The sequence below is a fragment of the Eumetopias jubatus genome, unplaced genomic scaffold, assembly GCF_037043125.1.
Source record: "Eumetopias jubatus isolate StellerSeaLion01/CBP00866 unplaced genomic scaffold, mEumJub1_p1.0 scaffold_3, whole genome shotgun sequence".
Taxonomy (NCBI): domain Eukaryota; kingdom Metazoa; phylum Chordata; class Mammalia; order Carnivora; family Otariidae; genus Eumetopias; species Eumetopias jubatus.
In genome coordinates, this window is record NW_028274809.1 from 179,289,281 (window position 1) to 179,304,630 (window position 15,350).

The 15,350-nt window shown below is 43.2% G+C and overlaps 1 protein-coding gene across 1 annotated transcript in view; it reads right to left on the minus strand.

The window, feature by feature from the left end:
* The window catches only part of ABCC4 (ATP binding cassette subfamily C member 4 (PEL blood group)), a 246,481-nt gene that overhangs the window by 36,192 nt on the left and 194,939 nt on the right, over window positions 1-15,350 (minus strand). Inside the window, exons 25-26 of the mRNA XM_028112074.2 lie at window positions 14,186-14,377; window positions 3,966-4,121 (exon numbers count right to left, since the gene is read on the minus strand). Of these exons, the coding sequence (XP_027967875.1) occupies window positions 3,966-4,121; window positions 14,186-14,377 (348 nt within the window). The remainder of the gene's footprint in view (window positions 1-3,965; window positions 4,122-14,185; window positions 14,378-15,350) is intronic.

A 15,350-nucleotide genomic window follows, 5' to 3' on the forward strand; every position in this document is an offset into this window, starting at 1 on the left:
ACAGTATTAGTGGGGTACAGAGCAGTGGTCAGGAAAGAAGCCAGGTGGGAGAGGAGCCAGAAAGCAAAAGAAAACAAGCGACACTTCTTTCCTCTTGTTCCTGGTGAGAAAAACGTTAGGTAGGTTTCTGTTCCAGGTTACCCCAAAATTCACATTGGGCTCACTTTTTTTTGTTTCACCATTTAAATTTATAGAAACAAGTTGGTTTATGTGATAGGCAATAGACGTAAAAGAAATCACCAAGGACCACAAAAACATAAATAGAAATTAAAGAGCAAAGTCATTCCGGAATCTGTTCCTGCTTTTAATTAAGTAACAATAAATACTGGAAAGGCTAGTGCCCTGATCCTTAGTAATACTAGGTACTACTTACGAAGCATTCTTAAGAGCAGGGCATTGGGCCACCAACATTTTCGCATCCCGTTAAATCTTCACGACGAATCTGTGAGGCAGTAATTACTAGACCTGGTTTAAGGATAAGGACAGTGGAGCTTGGAGGCCAAGTGACATCATCAAGGTCACACACTCGTGAGACAGACTTGGAATAAAAACGTGGGTCGTACTGACACTTGGTCAGTGCTCTTAAAGGTTCTACCCCTGGCTACCTCCTGCAAGATTTCCTGGGACTCTTTACACATTTTGCACGTCTCTCTAGACTCGCTTTCATCAACCAACGTTGTGCCTTAGAGGCAAAGGCACATAAAGTGAGAAAATAAAGATTCTGTGTTTACAATGGTTGGTGATCATTATCTACACGGATACAAAGCTTAGCACTGTTTTGTAAGCACAGTCTCTGCAGTATGCACGCACCTCGAGCATGCTCAAAAGTAGGGTGGGAAGTTATGGAAGAAAACCAAGACCTGGTGATGTCAAGGTGTATTTAGTCTTTGCTCAGATGTGCTTCCAAAACATTAGTGGCAGAGCCAAGAATCATCTAACGTTATTTCTTTATTTATACAATTCTTTTATGTACACAAGCATACAACCATTTCTTATTAAGAAGCATTAAAAATAATGCGGGACATGTTCCTCAATCCTTTCATCCAAGGACATGAAAGTACTTTACAGACAACGCCCAACATTTCTGCTAACTAATCTCGTTTGGCCCATTTCAGAGATGGGTACAACCAAAATATAAAACTGGGGAATTTCAACTCATTTATTTTCTACTGTAAATCACTAAGTCATGAATTTACTAGCCAGAGGGAATTGTTAAATACAGGGATTGAATATGCTGAAGTGTCTTTCCATTTTTCCAGAAAAGGGAGAGGTTTAAAAAAAATTTTTCTTAAATGGACAAAATAGGTGGAGGGGATTAAAAGGTGAACTGGATGGATTATGCTGACCATTTCATAATGTATATCAATATGGAATCACTGCGATGTACACCTGACTCTAATACAATACTGTATGTCGATTATTCTTCAATTAAAAAAAAAAAAAGAAAAACACAGAAGCATCAGGAATAGAAGAGCTATTAAAGATTTTTAAATTGTGGTAAAATACACATAACACAAAATTTACCACCTTAATCATTTTTAAGTGACCAGTTCAGGAGTATTTAAATAAATTCACATTGTTGTGTAGCTATATCCCCACCAACTGTCTCCAGAACTCTTTTTTATTATTCCAGCTGAAATCTGTACCCATTAAACACTAACTCTCCATCCCTCCCTCCAGCCCTTTGGCAAACACCATTCTACTTCCTGTCTCCATCAAAATGACTACTTAGGTACTTCATATAAGCAGAATCATACAGTATTTGTCCTTCTGTGACAGGTTTATTTCATTTAACATAATGTCCCCAAGGTTCATCTATGCTGTAGCTCATGTCACAATTTCCTTCCCTTTTAAGGCTGAATAATAATAATCCACTGTGTGAACATATCACACTTTGTTCATCCATTCATCTACCTGAGGACATGTGGACTGCTTCCACATTTTGACTCTTGAGAATACTACTACTATGAACCTGGGTGTACAAATATCACTCAGAATTTCTGCTTTGGATTATTTTGGATATATATCCAGAAGTGGAACTGCTAATAGGAAATGATAATTCTATATGATCCTTCATAAGTGATTCTATTTTTCATTTTTTGAGAAAACTCCATTCTGTTGTCCTCAGGGGCTACATTTACGCTCCCATAAGCAATAAATAAGGGTTCACAACCTTGCCTGCACTTGGTATTTTCTGTGGTGTTTTGTTTTGTTTTCTAAAGTAATCTCTATATCCAACTTGGGGCTCGAACTCATGACTCCAAGGTTAAGAGTCACATGCCCTAGTGACTGAGCCTGGCAGGTGCCCTGGTATTTTCCGTTTTATTGAGAGTAGTGACTCTAGTGGGGCCTGTAAGGGTCATCTCATTGTGGTTCTGAAAGGAGTATCTTAATTTTGATTGTGAAGTTACTTAGAATAATAATTCCAATTATTTCAGAGGCCAGTGGTAGGCAGCAACAGTTATACTCAATCTTAAGATGAAAGTCCATATTCTCCTCCGTTTTAGGTGCTGTATTCTACATGTTTTCTAATAAACAGGCATTTGCGAGCTCTTTATATCCACATGCTAGGAAGCACATTTGCATGGCTTTCTTTGTCTCATTCCCCATGTTTCTTATCTCAAGAGTGTGTGTGTGTGTGTGTGTGTGTGTGTGTGAGAGAGAGAGAGAGAGAGAGAGAGAGAGAGAGAGAGTGTTTCTCAGCTTCCCTTGATAGGCAGATGACTGTAGAGTATAACAAAACCTCAACTTAAAACAAAAACAAAACAAAAATCAGCTAAGTCTGGAGTTGAGTAAATGTAAGCGCCAAAGCAGAGGGTAGAATGGAAGACCAGACCCCAGGGCTGCAGGCCTCAGGCCAGTGGGCACGGGGTCCATGCCGCCCCGGCTATATACTTGGAGGACAGTATTTGCTCATTCAATTATTTCTAAATTTTTATTGAAACTGACTGGGTGAACCACGAGGAATGACAGGAGCTTGTACTGTGCATACTTCAATCTTTGGAATGTTTCCTGAAAGTCACACTTCTGGGGCGCCTGGGTGGCTCAGATGGTTAAGCATCTGCCTTCCGGCTCAGGTCATGATCCCAGGGTCCTGGGATCGAGCCCCGCATCGGGCTCCCTGCTCTGCGGGAAGCCTGCTTCTCCCTCTCCCACTCCCCCTGCTTATGTTCCCTCTCTCACTGTGTATCTCTCTGTCAAATAAATAAATAAAATCTTTAAAAAAGAAAAGAAAAGAAAAGAAAGTCACACTTCTATTAAGAAGCAGAATAAGAAAACAGAATCAGGTACTGGGTCGGAAGCACTACACACGCACTGGCCAGGCCTCACAACAGCTCTGGGCAATGGTACTAGGAACGGCCTCATAAGGGGGAGAAACCTGAGGTCCAGAGAGATGGCACTTCTTCTCGTGTGCTCTTCTCAGTATTCTCTACTGCCTTCTGGTCACAGTTCATTTACTAATGGCCAGCTTTTAAGTCTCCCCAAAGCATCTATACGCACAGTGATGCCCAAAGCCCGGCAGTTTCATAGCTAAGCCCTTCATCGAGACAATTACCTTTGAAAAGTTATCTTTATTTCCTACAGCAAAATTGTATCGTTAAAACACTTAAAACCCATATTTCCCTATAGAAGCTTCTCTAGTGCTAAACAAATCTTTCATCATTTTCTTTTCAGAATTAGGTGTTTATCAGTGGATAAGACTGTGGTACCTGGGGAAGTCTGAGTCCAGAAATTTCTCTGGTAAGTTATTAAATCTAACACACACACACACACACACACACACACACACACACACACACACAAAACCTGGTATCAGATAAAAATACTTGCTGTTAAAAATATACTCTATTGGGGCAAAAGGATCAACCCTTCATTTTTTCTTTTAAAAAAGCAATAAAATTAAAAGCAATTAAACTTAAGTTCCCTTATAAGAAGAACACACGAGAATGGTCTGACTTGTATACCTGAGGTATGATGGACATTTTCTTCCTTAGATCGTGAAGCCCAATTTCAGTTGTCAAGATCTTATCAATCCAAATTTTACCTTCCGGTTCTGACAATCTAAAAAGGGCCGAGATGAGGGAACTTTTTCCGGCTCCTGTTCTTCCCACAATGCCAACCTGTAAAGAAATCCAGGAGGGATTAAGAATAACAATACGCAACATACCTAGGAGAAACTGCGGTTGTTGAAGACGGATTAAGGAAGTTCTATATCGAATGTGGTCCGAAAGAGGGTCTCAACTTTGGCACTGTTGACATTTTGGGCTAGATAATTCTTCGTTGTAGAGAGCTGTCCTGTACATTGTAAAATGTTTACCACTATCCCTGTGCTCTGCCCCAAATTGTGGCAACCAAAAATGTCAGACGCTGACAAAATCTCCCTTGTGTCTGAGGGGCGGGGGAGACAGGGGGGCGGCACTGTCCTTGGGTGAGGTCGATTGGGTCTAAAGAAAAGTTAAAAATAATATGATCAGCTCACTGGCAGTGAAAAACCAGCAATCTCCTTAGTGGCTGGTAAGTCAGTTTTAAAATTAGCATTATTCCTAGCATCTGGGTATTTTTGTTTTGTTTTTTTTTTAAAGATTTTATTTATTTATTTGACAGAAAGAGACAGCGAGAGAGGGAACACAAGCAGGGGGAGTGGGAGAGGGAGAAGCAGGCTTCCTGAGCCCGACGTGGGGCTCGATCCCAGGACCCTGGGATCATGACCTGAGCCGAAGGCAGACGCTTAACCGACTGAGCCACCCAGGTGCCCCAGCATCTGGGTATTTTGAACCTTGAGAATTTCTTGGATAATTTTATACAGATATCAACAAGTCAGAAGCATTCTATGTAAAATACTGATCATTTTCCCAGAATTCTACCACCTAAGAGGAATTATTCTTTGGAAGAACAACCAAAACATTTCTGGCTATTAAATACCTGGTTACATTCTGTCTCGAAAGGAAACATCTTAAAATTCTAAAATCTAAGTCTCAGTGTCTTAAAAAACAGTAGCCGGTAGCTGAGATACCCATAATGAGATCATCATCAACAACAACAACACAAATAACATTTGCTTTTTATATGGGGCCTTTCATTGAAGCAGTTCAAAAGGCATTTTGCAAAGTAATTAATACTCACAATTACCCCCTTGGGAAAGATACGTGTCCAGTATCAGTCTGGTTATTAGAACCAAAGCAGAGAGAAATTAAATGCACTGACAAGATCAAAGCATCAATATAAAGCAAGGTAAAATGCCAGTCAGGGACGAAACTGTATTGTATTGCACAAAATGGGTTATTAGCTGTGTGCATTTAAACCTGTATGCAGAAACTGGCTTTTTTTTTTTTTTTTTTTAATACCAATGAACTTGACCAACACCCAACTACAAATTCCTTGGTGGGAGCTTCCCAAGAGAGGACACCATCTCATCTAGATAGTATCTGGAATCAATGAAGGGTATAAGACATGCTTTCAATCATCTGTAAATTCATTCAGTAAATTTTTTTTAAAGATTTTATTTATTTATTTGAGAGAGAGAGAATGAGAGATAGAGAGCACGAGAGGGAAGAGGGTCAGAGGGGGAAGCGGACTCCCTGCTGAGCAGGGAGCCCGATGTGGGACTCGATCCCGGGACTCCAGGATCATGACCTGAGCCGAAGGCAGTCGCCTAACGAACTGAGCCACCCAGCCACCTAACCACACCCGCCCCCCATTCAGTAAATTTTTAAAACAGCTTTCAACAGAGAACTTTCTGAGCACAGATTCTATGCTGGGAACATTACATATTATCTCAATGGAATACTTCCAAAGTTTTAAAGCTTCACTTGTATAATGACGGATGGCATTTCAAAAAAGAGCCTACCTTTATAGAGATAAATGTAAGGAAAGTGGCTCTGGCTAATTTTATCATCTGTATAGGCATTTTGTATCTTATAGTAAGTCCTAATTTCTATTTCATAGATGGGTCATTTTCCACACATGGGTAGGTCCAAGCGCTCGCGTGCACGCGCGTGCGCACACACACACAGAGCTCCTGTGTTTCTGTGTATTTCTAGGTGTTCTCAAATGTAAATCAACACATATCAAGATACAGGTAAGAACTGTGTCTCTGACATTTCTGCAAAGAAGATATTCAAATGGCCAACAGACACATGAAAAAGTGCTCAACATCGCTCGGCATCAGGGAAATACAAATCAAAACCTCAATGAGATACCACCTCACACCAGTCAGAATGGCCAGAATTAACAAGTCAGGAAATGACAGATGTTGGTGGGGATGCGGAGAAAGGGGAACCCTCCTACACTGTTGGTGGGAATGCAAGCTGGTGCAGCCACTCTGGAAAACAGTATGGCGGTTCCTCAAAAAATTGAAAATAGAGCTACCCTACAACCCAGCAATTGTGCTACTGGGTATTTACCCCAAAGATACAAATGTAGTGATGCAAAGGGGCACATGCACCCCAATGTTTATAGCAACAATGTCCCCAGTGGATGGGGTCTAGATGTCCATCAACAGATGAATGGATAAAAAAGATGTAGTAGATATATACAATGGAATATTATGCAGCCATCAAAAAATGAAATCTTGCCATTTGCAATGATGTGGATGGAACTAGAGGGTATTATGCTAAGCAAAATAAGTCAATCAGAGAAAGACAAGTATCATATGATCTCACTGATATAAGGAATTTGAGAAACAAGACAGAGGATCATAGGGGAAGTGAGGGAAAAATGACACAAGATGAAACCAGAGGGAGACAAACCATAAGAGACTCTTCATCTCAGGAAACAAACTGAGGGCTGCTGGAGTGGAGGGGGGTGGGAGGGATGGGGTGGCTAGGTGATGGACACTGGGGAGGGTATGTGCTATGGTGAGTGCTGAGAATTGTGCAAGACTGATGAATCACAGACCAGTACCCCCAAAACAAATAATACATGTTAATAAAAAAATAAATTAAAAAAAAAATAATTGTGTCTCTGAGAATGTATGGATGTTCCCATGCTATCACCCCAAGTGAAACCGATCCATCTGTGCAAACTAGAACATTGCAGACTTTTGGTAAAGGGCCAGGATATGGCAGGGGGCACGGAGGGCTTCCCACAACCACAGGACTGTGATCTCCAAAATCAACTAAGAATAAACATAAAAAGGCAATTTAAAAAACAACAACAACAACAACAACAAAAAACGGGTTCTAGCTCTTTCTTTCTACTGTCCAGTCATCCAAACTGTAGCCCTTGTCTTTCACAGTTCACCAATGGGCTTTACCAATTTCCCATGGAGAATATCGCCAATATCAGTAAGTTTACATACTCAAAACCAAACAGATACTTCAAGATATTCTTATTTAAGCTGATTTACAATTAACCCTTTATGCTTTCCCAATGAGGCTGAGGTTGGTTTCTGACAACCACACCAGCATGTGAGACATTTATATACGGATCTCTCTTTATAGATCAAACTCAATGTGATTAACTTACAAGCTGCCTTTTCCAACTTCCCCATCTTAATCTCATAACTTCTTTCCTAGGCTCATGGGCTCAACACGTTAACCTTACTTGCAGCTTCCTCTCTGTCCAGCATGGCACCAGGCCCTAAAGATTCTACCTCCACAAGCTTTCCTGACTCAGTCCCTCACCTGAGTGCAAGGGTGCATGACCTTTTAAAATACAAAATCAGGGGCACCTGGGTGGCTCAGATGGTTAAGCGTCTGCCTTCGGCTCGGGTCATGACCTCAGGATCCTGGGATCGAGCCCTGCATCGGGCTCCCTGCTCCGCGGGAAGCCTGCTTCTCCCTCTCCCACTCCCCCTGCTTGTGTTCCCTCTCTCGCTGTGTGTCTCTCTCTCTGTCAAATAAATAAATAAAATCTTAAAAAAAAAAAATACAAAATCAATGCTTCTTAATCATAGTCAGTGCAAATGAATGTAAAAAGTCAATAAATACTAGCCATAACCCCAGCACTTTGATTTAAAACCATTCTTCAGGGACGCCTGTGTAGCTCAGTCCATTAAGCGTCTGCCTTCAGCTCAGGCCATGATCCCAGGGTCCTGGGATCGAGTCCTGCCTGGGGCTCCTTGCTCAGCAGGGAGCCTGCTTCTCCCTCTCCCACTCTGCCTGCTTATGCTCTGTCAAATAAATAAAATATTTAAAAAATAATAAAAATAAAACCATTCTTCAGATTGGTATATTTTCTTTCTAGACCTATGTCTAGAAAGATACAAGCTCATAGATTTAAACAAAATGAGAGTAATATGAACCTATTGTAGTAAACTGTTTTCACTTAATATTTCAGGAGAATATTTTAATGGCCACATAATATTAGACTATATGCGATCACTGATTTAACAGGCCCCCCCATTTGTGGATATTTAGGCTATGTCCAATATTTTGTTATAAATAACTGTGTTGAATATCCTTGAAGCTAAATCTTCACAAACAACTCTAATTACTTCCTTAAGAAAAATTCTTAGATGTGGAATTACTGAAAAACAGGTATAAACATTTTCAAAGGAGGCTGTTAGGTAATGCCAAGCTACTCTTTTGTATCAATTTTGACTCCCGTTTCCCTGTATGTTCACAAGCCTGGGTGTTATAACATTATTTTTATTTTTATTTATTTTTAGAAAGGGAGTGAGTGTATACGTGAGCAGTGGGGGAGGGGCAGAGAGAGAGAGAATCTTAAGCAGGCTCCGTGCCCAGCAATGGAGCCTCAATCTCAGGACCCCGAGGATCATGACCTGAGCTGAAACCAAAAGCTGGACACTTAACAGATTGAGCCACCCAGACACCCCTATAATTTTGTTTTAATTGACATCAGTTTGATTCCAAAAAGTAGACTCACTTTCCCCATTACATCTTGCTAGGAGTGCACAATAGCTACTGGCTTCCTATTACCCGCCTCTTCCCACCACGGTCACGTGCGCTCACTCCTCGGACCGAGTTTCTGCAGGACAGCTCTGTGCCTATTACACTGTCTCAGGAAGTCCCTTCTATGAAAGCATCCCAACTGACTCTCCATCCTTAAATCGCCGGGAATCAGCTCCCTTGGGATTACTAAGAAGTTGCGAGAATTACATGCGCAAGGGTGTGCCACGTACCTGGTCATTCACTTCCCCAAATGCTCTGCAGGGGCTTGATCCTTCATTTGCGGGATCAAGGCATCGTGCCTTTGCTGATGCTGGTCCCACCACCCTGAATGTTCTTCCCATGCATTTCTACCTGCGGAGATCCTGCCCACATGTCACCACGTCCATCTCAAATGCCTAATTCCTTGCAAATGCTCTTCCTGTCCCCACTTACGGGCTTCTCTCACACCACAGATGATCTTTTTCTAAACTTTGATAAAAATCGTGACTGCCTTATTTCGTAGCCAATTTTATACGACCTTCCTTGTTCTCCTGGATGGCAGGATCTGTCATGGGTTCACCTTTGCATTTTTTTTTTTTTAAAGATTTTATTTATTTGAGAGAGAGAGAATGAGAGATAGCATGAGAGGGAAGAGGGTCAGAGGGAGAAGCAGACTCCCTGCTGAGCAGGGAGCCCGATGTGGGACTCAATCCCGGGACTCCAGGATCATGACCTGAGCCGAAGGCAGTCGCCCAACCAACTGAGCCACCCAGGTGCCCTGCATTCTTTTTATTACATGTGGTGTCCTGTGCCAAACAGGCATTCTGTACAGAACTGAGGCGTTTAAGTCAGGATGGACAAATTTATAGAAAATCTATTGCCACACTGTTGAGGTATAGGATAGGCTGGGCAGAGAAGGCAGACATGGCCCATGGATCCTATCACCATATAGATTAATGCAAATGGCAGACGACAACATCCGCACTGGACGTGGTTATGGCCACGTTATACCCCAAGGCAGCGACAGCTACGATTGTCCGAACACCTGTTTGGCCCCAGTCTTGGAGCTGGGGGGGGCTCTCATCCTGTTGAGGTGTGCAACCCTAGATGACCTATTACTTTCATTTTGCAAGAGATCAGAGGGAGGCTTAGTAAGACTAATTAGCTTGCCTGAAATAACAGAGCCAGGAAGGGGCAGAATGTGACTCAAAGTCATGTCTGCCCAACGCTTGCCCATTCTGCTGATGGCCTCCTGATACGTGGATGGCCTGGCAACTCATTACATCCCTCTGCCTGGCTACAAGAAAGTGGGGACAGCACAGTTGTGGTTGCAATCGAGGAACTGGCCTCCCCTACTGATCTTATTGCCTGACATTTAAAGCGTGATGCGGATATGGGGGGGTATAATGTGGAGGGTGGGACAAAAGACCTGACATGTCTGAGCAGAAAGGACACCCGTAGTCAGGTGGGCACCTACAGCTGGAGCGAGGAGAGAGGCACAGGGTGCCTGGGAAACAGGCCACACAGACCTACTGCCCTACGTGGGGCCGTGAGATGAGTTTTTCATCCCAACAGGTGGTGAAAGGGCCTCAGATATATTGCTGTACTTGGCGGTCTGTGACTCCAGGCCCAAGCGGGGCCCAGCCTGATTACAATACCGAGGGACCCTGTAGGAGGGCGGGGGTGGGGGGGGGGGAAGGCCGTAGAGCAGGAGGAATGCTGTCTGTGATGCAGACTCCACCAAAAAGACAAAGGGATGCATAAACGTAGAGTCATACAGAATTAAATTGTAATGCAAGTTTCATAACTTGCAGAATATAAAGGTAAATAAATCTATAGGGTGGGGACATAGAACTTTCTAGAGTGTCATGATCAGTCACAGGGGTTGGGATAATTCATGAGCCCAATTTCAAATGGTCAAAGGACATTTCCTAGAAATCAGGAGTTACGGTCCTCCAAAACTGCCTATGGGAGAGAAGACTTTTTAGCAGGGCAGGGGGCTCGTTCAAAGGGAATTCGGAGACAAGAGGTCTGGGTGGGCTTGAGAGTCAGCATTTCTAAGAAGCTCCCAGGTGATGCAGCTACCATGGTCTGGGCAGCAAGGAATGAGAAAGTCAGCAGGGGAAGTGAGATAAACTGGAGGGAGGTGAGGGGTTTCTGAGAAGATATTATGTAAAAGAGGAGGAAATGTGGGCAACTATTATTTTTGCACATTATAGCAAGGTCTAGTACACATCTGTAAAAATGTATTATCCAAGTAATAGCTCTGAGCAAGAAAAAAAAATAACAAACCAAAATCAATCTACCTCTAGAGCTGGAAAATGCTTTAAAATGGCCCAGTACTCTTTAAAATGATCAAATCAACCACAAAATCATCTAAATGAAAAATGCAGCCAGTGTTTAGAATCTAACCAGGAAGGCTAGGGTGCTATTTACCTCATTTTGGTTCTTTATTTTTACTTGTTATTTCTTCCATGAATTAGAAACCTGCTTAGTACCTATTACATTTTCCTGTTTACTGTAACTTCGAGGAATCCGGACAGCAGAGGAAAATGCTGGAGGAGAACAAAGGCCCGCCTTTGCTGCGTTGGCCCATTACCCCTTCGTTGACCCTGCAACAGTCTGTCCCGATCAAATACAACACGAAAGGATGGGGATGGTGGTGTCTCCGAATAACAGGGCTGGGGCTGGGTGGAGAGGAGGCAAATCCTGGGACCTAGCTCCCCAGGCAGTGACGTCACCTCATGACTCCGTGGCCTGGCTACAGTCGCTAATCACATAAACACCGTGGAAGGGGACACTGTCCGAAGACCAAGACACAAACCAAAAGTTACTGTCCTTATTATAACTGTCTCCAAATTCAATCCCCCCAACACTGTAGAATCTCAGATAATCCTATGATGGGAGGCGGGTTAAAATGGAAAAATACAAACCTGTTACATTTCTAAGTTTTACCACAGTTTCTTAGGTAATTCGGTGTATGGCTTCGAGGGAAATTTAAGATGCATGCAAGTTAAGAGAATCATGTCTAGAACGTGTGTTCTGATGGACCCACGGTTTGCAAGTGAGCAAGCATCCCTGACAGTGCTCAGAGGGACAGAACCAGCTACGGTTAACATTCTCTGGATGTGGCCACCCTCACCGTCCTCTGGATCTGCAAATGGGGCTGGAAATAATGAGGAGTCAGCTTTTGCCTCGTGACTTACTAAAGCTGCTCCCTGGGTATCATTTGGGTATTAAGTTGAATATTTATTCTTTCATGTCACAAGGGTATAATCATTAAATTATGGCTACAGTCCACTACATGCGTCTGGGGTAGAAAGAGCTTGAAAGAGCAGGTCCTAAAGTATTTAACACATCTAGGTAATGGGCTGTTTAAAGGAGCTGCCTGGGATGCACGTATGTTTTTGTGACCGGTTTGCTTCACCCCTGCGTATTACTCACTCATCGTCCCCACCGGCAGACCCTCAGCCCCACAATGTGCCTTGCACAATGCCATTTTTGGGGGAACGAAGATGAAAATAAGCAGCCTCAGGGTACTGTGAGATACAGAGCCCAAATTACAAAGCAGGCTGCCAGTGCTACCTTTTATTTTTTCATTTCCATTTTTAATTCTTTTTTAATTGTGGCAAAATGCATGTAACATAAAATTTATCAACCCAGCCATTTCTCAGGTGTCTAGTTCAGTGGTGTTAAGGACACTCACAGTGCCATGCCATCAGTCTCCAGAATTCTTCTTGCCTTGCAAGACTCAACCTCGGTGCCTGTTAAACACTAGCTCCACATTCACATCTCCCCCAGCCCCTGGCCATCACCATCCTACTATTTGTCTCTACGGATCTGAGCAGGTCAGGAATCTCATGTAAGTGGAATTAGACAGTCTTTGTCCTGTTTTGTCCTTGAGCTTATTTCATTTAGCATAATGTCCTCGAGGTTCTTCCATACGTCAGAAGTTGCTTCCTCTTTAAGGCTGGATAATACTCCATCATACAGACGTACTACCTTTGTGTATCTATTCCTACACTGATGAATAACTTGCACTGCTTCCATTTTTGGTGTTCATAATGCTGCTATAAACATAGGCATACTATAAATGCTGTCATAAAAAATATGTAAGATGCTGTGGAAGAATTAAGGGTCTCGTAGGGGCAGATGCATCAGAGTTGACTGAAAATGAGACGACTTTCACCAGCCAGATAACAGAAAGAAAGGGTCTCTGGAGGCAGAGGGGCAGAATGCACATGCTGGGGATGGGGAGGGCAGGAGGCTTTGGAAGAAGCTACACAATACCCATGTGGGGGTTTGGCAAGCTAGGAATTGAGGCTGGAGGGCGCCTGGGTGGCTCAGTCAGATAAGCATCTGCCTTCGGCTCGGGTCGTGATCTCGGGGCCCTGGGATCGAGCCCCACGTCAGACTCCCGGCTCAGCGGGGAGTCTGCTTCTCCCTCTCCCTCTGCCCCAACCCCCTGGCTCATGCTTTCTCTCTCTCTCTCTCTGAAATAAATTTAAAAAAGTATTTACGGAATTAAGGCTGGAGAGGTAGGTGGGGAAAGAGCTTGCCCTGATATGGGTTGAGGGACCCAAGTCTCACTGCCGACGGACAGAGACACCGGCAAGGGCAGGTCACAAACCTCTCAGTGGTCTCCTGCATACATCATCCCCTGCCCCCTTGGGTTTCCTTTCATCGACTTTGGGCCCTTTTCTGCTTCCTGCTGGGGGCTCTGGCGCCTGACCCCTGACTGGGTCACAGATTCCAGGCTCTTCTCTGGTGGCTGAGAGCTGGCCATGCAGCTCCAGCTCGAGTGGACCTGAGGCCTCGCTATGGTTCCACCCCCAGCGCACCCAGACTGGGAGCAATCAGGAGGCCCGTCAGGATCAGATCTGTGTTTCAGAAAGAAGCAGTCCACGGGGGGTGGGGGAGGACAGGGGAATATGGGTTACAGGAGGGCAAGTCTCCGGAAAGGGACAGGGACGGAGGGCTGTAAATAGAGGATGCCATGGGGGCGGAAGAGCAAGATTTGAGAAATACAAAGAAGTAAGAATAGGTAGGAACTAGATATTGAAAACGTTAGTGATAAGGAGCTAGGGTTGACTTCCAGGTCTCAGGCATGAATAATTAGAGTGTCCTGGGTCAGCCCACCAAACACCATGAGGGAGCTCACAACACAAGGGAAATCCGGCATCCCCATTCCATGGTCAATTCCCAAGACTTCCCAGTAGGATCACCAGATCTAACTTATATCCACAGAGGCACCAGGAGCCCCCCTGACACGTTCACCAAGGAGCCAACAAGCAGATGCAGCATTAAATCTTTCATGGAAATTTTAAAGAGGCAAGATGGCTTCAACAAACCTTTTCCCTTGATTTAATGAGTGCTGTCAGGTGCTTCAAAACCAGAGGCCCGTCTAAACTGTACGAGAAGTTAACATTATCAAAGACAATCGTGCCTTCTTGGGGCCAGCTCGGCGGAGGGCGGTTCTGGTATTCCCAAGGGGCTTCTTTCTCAAGGTCTGTATACTCCATCACCCTTTCCACTGAAATCATCTGAAAGACAAAGGACATCACATGGCTTAGGAATGGAGGTTCTCACAGGTGTTAAGAGATTCTAAATGAACTGTTGATCTTTTATACTAGGTGGTTAAGAACATCTCAGGTCTCAATATTCCAGAAGGACAGGAGGAAGAGTCTGATGAAGACTTCGATGATTTACAAACCTGTGCATGGTCTTGTAACACTTTCCCTTAGGGCTACTTCCTTCAGCATTACATTAAGACTAAAAGAGTTACAGAAGTAGAGAGTTTTAGAGAATGTTAGAGATTTTATTTTTCCACTTTTCACATCTGAACAAAAAATACAAGGATTTTAACAAAGAAAGGAATACTTGTGGCCAAAAATCCATAATCTGGCTACAGAAGAGCCGTCTGTCTTAGGGGAGCTGAACTGGCTAAGTCATCAAATCTCATTTTAATGATGAGTCACTTTCTCCTCTCCTTTCTCCTCAGAAGAGCACACGGGAAAGATTTCTTTTTCGTTGTTTTTCCTCTTTAGGAGAAGGTGCAAATATTCCAAGGAGGAGATAATTTACATACTGACTAAGGCCTCCTAAACAACCATCCTGACACCTTTGACTAGCACATCCTGAGAAGGAGCTTATTCTAACCAGAAAGAAGGGACACCAGCAAATTCAGGTGCTCAACACATACAAGAATAAAGACACCTACTAATTAAACAAACACCCTCAAAACACTGAATTCTTCTTTTATCAGGAATGAGGAATTACCCATTAAGAAACAAAAATAAACAGGCCTCTAAGAAATTAGCTTATATCCTCTCCAGGATTTCAGAACCTCCCTCCTACAGAGAGAGACATTTATTACATTTGAAGACAGTTTGTGGTGAATATAAAACCTGCTGACATAGCACACAGAAGACTGAGAAAAAGATGTATATATTTTATTTTACGTTAACCTTAAACAGATGGAAGAAGGATCTAAAAAACTTGGTTAGCTACAATGTA